Source organism: Bradysia coprophila, unplaced genomic scaffold (assembly GCF_014529535.1).
Source record: "Bradysia coprophila strain Holo2 unplaced genomic scaffold, BU_Bcop_v1 contig_252, whole genome shotgun sequence".
Classification (NCBI taxonomy): Eukaryota; Metazoa; Arthropoda; class Insecta; order Diptera; family Sciaridae; genus Bradysia; species Bradysia coprophila.
Window position 1 is genome coordinate 1 of NW_023503514.1, and position 8264 is coordinate 8264.

Here is an 8264-nt window from a genome sequence, read left to right on the forward strand (position 1 = left end):
GGCCCTGTACCCTGGCCCAACGTCACGCGTGCAACTAATTTGCAGACTTTACTCTCTCTTTTCCAAGCTATTTTCTGTAGTCCGTCGACCCAGTGAATATCTACAATTACATTCCAAGTTGCCTGAAAGGAGCTCATCCCTTTTAGCCATTGGTTGAATCTTCATAGTAGAGTCTACGTTGCGTTGGTATCGGCTTTATTGAATGTATTAAATCGGCGACGCACTTCCTCTCAAGCCAAATGCTTTACGCTTCTCCATCTACAGTGACAGCTTGGTCAGGTCTCCATCAAGTATACTTCCCGCTATATAGACTCAAACATCAATTTATTCTTTTCTCCCTTTGATTTGCTTTTAGTGAGTGCCATATCAATCTACTATCTCTCTCTGTACACCCTTCTCGCCTCATCTCTGAAACCACTTGGTCCCGTTTTCTCTTCTTCAGTTTACGCTATTTGGCGTTACACAGTACCCACTCGATGGCTTTTTAAATTGCGTTTTAATGATGGTTAAGCAAGTTTTCATTTCGCGCGTTAATTTTTTTGAAAGTTGAAAGTAGCTTCATTAGGGCAATCGGTAGCTTTCGGTCATTAGTTCTTAAACAGCCACATTGATCTAAACCCACCGAAAAATTAATAATTGCAGGGTCCGGCAAAGAATAACATGGAGGGCCCCAAATGTTTCGGGGCGATGAATTAGGAGTTATAGATGAGTTTAAAGTTTTTCACTACGGGATCTTGTATGTATCCAATTTCCGCGTGCTGGGGACAATATCAAAAAATTTCCGGACAGGTTATGTGATTATTGATAGACGGGGTCAAAAAGTGGCTGGAACTACATTTTTCTGTGGGGGCTGTCCTGTCGAGCGAACCGGTAAAATACCGGTAAACATAAACCGCGGTTTTTACTATAAAACTGGCATAAAACATGCTTATTAAATCAGTTTAGAAAAGCCAAAAAACTTGGATGGAAGCAAAGTCCTTGATTTTTTCTTGAAAAGCCCTGCCTCAAGGGCAGGCAAGATTCTTGAAAGTGCTAGTCTGAAGAAACCCATATCAATAAAATATGTTTCGATTCGGCAGGGGAAATTTGGGTCAAAGTTAGCGGTCTTCATGTGTCACTTTTTGGAGAAACCCAATTAGCTAGGGCATTTTTCCAGTCCGAGAAAATAGTTCTTCCATAAAATGTCGGCAATGATACAGGCTTTCGAGCAGAACAAACCCATCAAGAAAATTTTACTTTTTAACGAAGATTATTCAAGTTTTTAGTTTTCAGAGATTCTTGAAAAGCAGCCAAACGGAATCGGACGCATTTTCCAGTGGAATTTATACGTGGCCTAGAAAGGTCCCTTTAACATGAATTTTACTATATAAAGAACCATACTACCCAGAGCTTGTCATTATCAGTCAAAAAACCCTTAAAAAGGTAAATGTGACACAAGTCCTTTATCTTACTTACAAAATAACTGGTATCGCTGAGGGTGATTCGGTTTTCTTACGTTTAAATTCTTTCAGTACATTTTTCAACCATTTTCCTAACAATGGGTTCCTCAACATCTGCCACATGTGACGCAAATTTCTTTTTGTAAAATTTTCTTTCACAAATTTTTTGTTGATAAAACTTTTGCGTACGACGCACAATGCGTCACTCTCAGCGATATCAGTTATTTTGTAAGTAAGATAAAGGACTTGCGTCACATTTACTCTTTAAGCGTTTTTTTGCCTGATATCACCACTTTTGTAAGTAAGTCTTTCCGACATCAAAAAACCTTATGGAAAAATTCTAGAGAAATCAGTCTGAATCCCAAAATCTAGTGGAACCCCTCACATATATCGAAAATAACCCAAATTCATCGAAAAATCCGTAGGATGTTAGGAAGTGCCAGAAGAATCATTTGTCATCCCAAAATTTAGGAACCAACCTTGTAACATCCCACTCATGTCGAAAATAACCCAAATCCATGAAAAAATCCGATGGAAATTAGGTAGTGCCAGAGGAATCATCTGTCATCCCAAAATTTAGGAACCAACCTTGTAACATCCCACTCATGTCGAAAATAACCCAAATCCATCAAAAATCCGATGGAAGTTAGGTAGTGCCAGAGGAATCATCTGTCATCCCAAAATTTAGGAACCAACCTTGTAACATCCCACTCATGTCGAAAATAACCCCAAATCCATCAAAAAATCCGATGGAAGTTAGGTAGTGCCAGAGGAATCATCTGTCATCCCCAAAATTTAGGAACCAACCTTGTAACATCCCACTCATGTCGAAAATAACCCAAATCCATCAAAAAATCCGATGGAAGTTAGGTAGTGCCAGAGGAATCATCTGTCATCCCAAAATTTAGGAACCAACCTTGTAACATCTCACTCAATGTCGAAAATAACCCAAATCCATCAAAAAAATCCGATGGAATTTAGGTAGTGCCAGAGGAATCATCTGTCATCCCAAAATTTAGGAACCAACCTTGTAACATCTCACTCATGTCGAAAATAACGCAAATCCATCAAAAAATCCGATGGAAGTTAGGTAGTGCCAGAGGAATCATCTGTCATCCCAAAATTTAGGAACCAACCTTGTAACATCCCACTCATGTCGAAAATAACCCAAATCCATCAAAAAATCCGATGGAAGTTAGGTAGTGCCAGAGGAATCATCTGTCATCCCAAAATTTAGGAACCAACCTTGTAACATCCCACTCATGTCGAAAATAACCCAATTCCATCAAAAAATCCGATGGAAGTTAGGTAGTGCCAGAGGAATCATCTGTCATCCCAAAATTTAGGAACCAACCTTGTAACATCTCACTCATGTCGAAAATAACCCAAATCCATCAAAAAATCCGATGGAAGTTAGGTAGTGCCAGAGGAATCATCTGTCATCCCAAAATTTAGGAACCAACCTTGTAACATCTCACTCATGTCGAAAATAACCCAAATCCATCAAAAAATCCGATGGAAGTTAGGAAAGAAACACATCCAAAAACAACACACACCTTTCACACACCCACATTACCATCCATATCATGCACCAAAATGTACAAAACACACACACACACACACACACACACACACATACAAATTGGTTTTATATGCCATTTGTATGTAGACTTTGTGGAGCTGCAGCTCCCAAGATATGGGTTTTTTCCAACTTTCGAAAATTCCATTCTTATTTTTGGGCCATTATTAGCCTATAACCAAAATTTCAGGAAAATCTATAGAAACGTTTAGGAGTTGCTGGATCCACTTTTGATATTAAAAACATTTACAGTTAGAAAGCCGAAGATTTGATTACTATTGTCCTCTCAGGAATTAATTTAAATTGTTGGCCATTGGCCAGTGTCTGGTTCAAAATCACTACTAAATATTCTTCACTCACCTTTTCCTTGCAATCGCCAGCAGCATCTCCTTCCTCCTTTGCAAGATTTTCTCACGTTCGGCTGAGCTCTTGGAAAAGCGATCACCCAACGGTATGTCTTCGGAGCTGTAAGTTGAACGAAAACGGGCAAATTAGAAAACGGAACGTCGCTCGGTAGTCACATCTTAACTCACCTCTCGTCCCTTAGCAGTTCGTTTTGATTGCCGAAAATATTCGAATTTCTCTCAATTTCATATCCACTGTCCGACGAACTGGAACCAGTCGACACATCCGATCGTACGGAATATTCATTTGGTGCCGATGTACCCGACGTCGACGCGCCATCAGCACGACCATTTTGACTGGTCTCACCGAAATCGTCCTCATCGTTGAAGTTCTGGAATCGGGCCGGAATTTGCAGCCGTCCCTCCAGTATATTGTCAATTGTTACTTCCATTGAGCGTGACAGCTGCAGATCGGCTATGATTATTGTGGTCGGATAGTGGGGAAACATTTGTTGCACTTGTCGGGCCATGTTTCTCAGCTGTGATGTATGGGCGGCGGTTTGGGTAGTCAACGGATTCGTTCGCAGAACGGTATTGATGTGGGTCACTTCTACGGAAAAGTTTGGAAGCCAGGACACGTAACGGGAGCCGTTAAAGTGGAAGAAGTGATTGTTAGTTGCTCGGCCAGTGTTTTCGGGTTCATCGATGCGATCAATGTTCGGATGAGCGTGACTGACGTGCGGTTGAACACTGAGTCCCAGGCGACATGTCGGGCAACTGGTATCTTGTTCCAGCCACGACTGTAAGCATGAACTGAAAGAGGAAGAAAATTTTCAATTTTTAAAGAGCTCGGTGATCGAGACGACATAACTCGACGTACTTGTGAAACAGATGCGAGCACGGCAGCTTTCGGGCCGTTTCCATTTTCTCCCAGCAAATGGCACAGTTATCGGAATTTTGTGTCAAATCATCGGCCGTTGCCAGCGGATAACTCTTCTCCATGTGATTCAATACCCAAAGATAATTGCGATGCTTACGGTACTTGCGTTGAATTTCGTGCGATAGATAGCGGAGTTGCATTACAATGACCAGACTGGCCATCGACAGGAATATGTTACTCCACAGCAGCATGTGCAGATGATGCATTAAATCGATGAGCAGAGCAGCTGCCTCGAATAGCAATTCAATATGGTAGGCAACGGGTCCACGTTTATCCCAAGAAACTGCTGTCGATAAGGGAAATTCAAATTATTTGTCGTTCGGAATAAGCGTCGAGATTGTTCATTACCTTCAGCCGACATACCACCTTGGCGCATATCATAGAGGAACATTCCGTATCGAATTAGTACGTGCAGGGTTCGTATGGTGAGTAGGACACACTGGAAGATTTTTTTTTTTAAATTGAAAATGGTTTTCAGTAAGAGCATTCGAAACTTTGGTTGCAAGTTCGGTCCTTACCTCAGCTGCCATAAATGCAAACGTGTTCATTCCGCCAAAGAATCCGACGCAAATGCATATAATGAACATAAAGCCAGATATCGTTAGAATCGATGACAATAGACCCACCAAGCGAACATGGGACCATCCTGGTGTTGTGGGTGAAAATGATAGCTGGAAGGAAATGGATTTTACTAATTCTGGTTCTCCGTTCTATCTGGTTGTTAAAACAAAGATTCGGTAGGAATGGTCTATGGGAACGCTTTGGTTGCGTGTTGAGTTTCTACAAGGAATTTGCGTTAAACAAGTTGTCGAGAATCAAGGAATGTCACAAATCCTTTCGCTCGAAAGTTATGTTCACGAATACTACAAAATGTCAGGAGTTATGACTGCTCCTCATGTAAGAACGGTCAACGAATACAGAGCTTATGTTTATTTAATTACAGACTTCACTAACGGCTAATAACAAGTTATGTATGAACACTGTCTTAACGTGACTTACGAACCACGCCTCGAAGTATGCAAATACACACTGAGAGAACGTTAGGCGCTTAATCGATATCTCGCCTAAATGTAGGCTACACAAATTCATCGTATTTTGATTAAGTCAAACGAGTGATTCAGTGTGTACATCGCTTGTTGCAGGCACCAAAAACAGTGCAACTACCCAAATGATCGCTAGAAAAATTCGTTGTGATATTGTCCGACATGGGAATGAAACCCATATCATTTTGGTGGAAGGTTGAACTACACAGGGTCATACCCGGTGTGTGTCAAAAACCCTGAGGGACGAGTGTGAAATTAATAATAAAATTTGTATTAACCTTTCACCAACGGCAGTTGGTAATAGATCTATTACTTCATTTGATGTATTTTCAATGGATTGATCTGTCAAATCTTTTACTTCACTGTTTTCTACAACGACCGAATTAGTCCGAGATTTCCGCTTATTCATGCAGTCGCTCTCACTTACAGTTGATAGTCGTCCGTAGCAGGTTTGAAAAGGAACGTAAATTTTTTTTTTTAAGATTCACTAATGTCCCTTTTGTGACAACAATTCTGATTGTAGATATGACTACATATGTGCTAGGACTATCCCTGTTTGTACCCTTCTATCGTATAATTGACTAGCCATTCAGTTAACAGCATTGATCGTTGATAACAGATGATTCGGGTTAAGTACGCGTTAACCAACGTTCATGTAACATATTCGTTTTGCTCGTGTTCGATGTTGACATTGAATAATGGTCTTGTGCATAACCGCACAACAATTAGCAAATTTTTTGTAAATAAAATTCTTGTCGGTTCGTCAAGTTATTCGGCGAACACGAATTAGCATCAACATAAATATTATGATGTGCTCGCGAGATTGGCTGCCATATGAGTTGACTGAGTGTTTGTTTTCTTGCATAAAAACAAACAACATTTTCCTCTGCCAAAAGATTTCTTGTGTGCGGCAGAAATGAATGTGGTAAAGATATTCACACTTACGTATTCAAATCGGTCTTTGCACAGCTGCGATAGTAGATGTAAAAATCCCAAGATAGAAAACCAGGACACCCACAGCACAACCTGAAAATAAAAATAATTAAAAATTGCGAAAATAGCCGATACATGTATTGAAACGTTGTTGGGAGACTGTGTTGTGTGAGATTGTCATACGAATAGCACAGATATGGACAATTCCACTGTTAATCGCGTTACAAATTTCGTTATCTGTGAGTCATCAAGTCAATTGTGTTGGCTATGTTTTGCGGTAACAAATCAGCCTATAAATTTTCTAATACTCAGGAGACACAGTGCTTTCATACCAACAAGAATTGGAATTTTTAGCCTGCGAAGTGTGACTTGTGTGATCGCAAAAGTCGGCGGTTAGTTGCGTTACACGTTTGTGACTTTTCGAAATATTTTCACCAAATAAAAACTGATTTCGGTAAACTTTTTTTTCCCTGAAAGCTATGGTCAAGACGCGCAGTTTAAGCCCAATATCAGGTTGGTAACCCAAAATTTGGGGGAGATATGTCTAAAAAAGTGATATTTTTCGGAGGTCATTAATAGCAAGCAAGATTTTTTTTTTTCACAATTGGTGGTTGTTACTCCACAGAAAATGTTGCTTTGGCTTAAAAACGGTTAAAAAATGGTTACAAAATTTTTCGAGATAACCTCGACGAGTTAAAATTCGAGGATGACTTTTATCACCGCTGGAAAGCCGTTTTCACCTACTTTAGTCACCCAACTAACCTGATTGACTCAAAGTTATTTTTCTCGTGAAGTCATATGCTGTAGCTTTCGAATGACACCGATTTTCAGTTTTTATTTGAAAAAATGTAATTTTGGCAACGCTTGGGTTGAAGTGATTTTACCTTACTTCCTTCAAAGCAGAATGAACCAAAAAACTTCAAAAAAATTTAATTTCGTGTCATTTGGAGCAATTGTGGAATTATAGCGTTCACATCTACAGGAAAGCAAATATACAAAAATCATTTGAGATTTATTGAGAATATCTCGGAATGTCAAATACAAACGACCACTTTTTGGTCATATCTCCCCGAGACCGTATTTCACAATGACCTCATATTGATGTCAAACTACGCGTCTTGTCAATAGCTTTCAGCAAAAAAAAAGTTTAGTGAAATCGGTTCAGGTTTCGTGAAATTAACTAGAATTTTCAAAAATTTGCTGAAAACAAGCATACACTTTTATGGTGGTATCTCCCCGAGATTTTCGGCCACCGACCTAATATGGTGCTTAAACGACGCGTCTGGTCAACAGCTTTCAAGGAAAAAAAAGTTTGCCGTAATCGCATTTCAATTGGTGAAAATATTTCGAACAGTCACAAATTAGCTGGAATTACCCATAGACAATTCCACTGTTAATCGCATTTCACATTGAAAATTGCAGTCTAAATTAGATTGATGCCTTATTTGAAGCATTGTGAGGGCATACGATTAAAGGCACGTCTAGTTAAACAAACATAATGTTTTACTCAAGTTATTGGCAAGGTAAAGTGTCAGTCAGGCGTTTCAACGTTTTTTTTCTTCTAAACTTTATTTCCTACATGTCTTCCCCTTTGCAATATCTCTTGGTATTCATCTGTCAATTGGCCTGAGACTGACTATATTGTTAATCACTTCTAGAGTGTAATTGTACAGCAAAATAAACTACTACCAAGTTGCGTGGAATTGCCCATATGCAGCGCTGGTTGTGGGATTTATTAAGAAAAATGAATTGTAGGCGAGTATTACAATTATATCTTCCTCATTTCTCTTCACCACAAAATGCACTCACTATACCACCTAAGAAGTTTCATTGCAACACTATATCAAGGAAAAATATCACTTTTTGCTATACCACGCACGAACATTGAAATTTTCTCGCTTCCTAAACGAGAAGAATAAAATGCTCTGTGTTAGAGAACTGTCGTACAGGGTGACGGGTATTATCACCCGGGGAATTATCCCCCAG

At 39.6% G+C, this 8264-nt stretch overlaps 1 protein-coding gene across 1 annotated transcript; it reads right to left on the reverse strand.

Moving 5' to 3' along the window:
* Positions 1–52: 52 nt before the first annotated feature.
* On the reverse strand, positions 53–6373 carry LOC119078387 (E3 ubiquitin-protein ligase AMFR-like; the record flags this gene model as incomplete). The annotated part of the gene is made up of 8 exons (XM_037185889.1): positions 6291–6373; positions 4821–4973; positions 4651–4741; positions 4243–4585; positions 3552–4175; positions 3379–3483; positions 376–378; positions 53–67 (listed from the first exon to the last, which is right to left on the reverse strand). Coding segments are annotated over exons 2-8 (1250 nt in total), but the record flags the coding sequence as incomplete, so codon positions are not given.
* Between the last annotated feature and the right edge of the window lie 1891 nt (positions 6374–8264).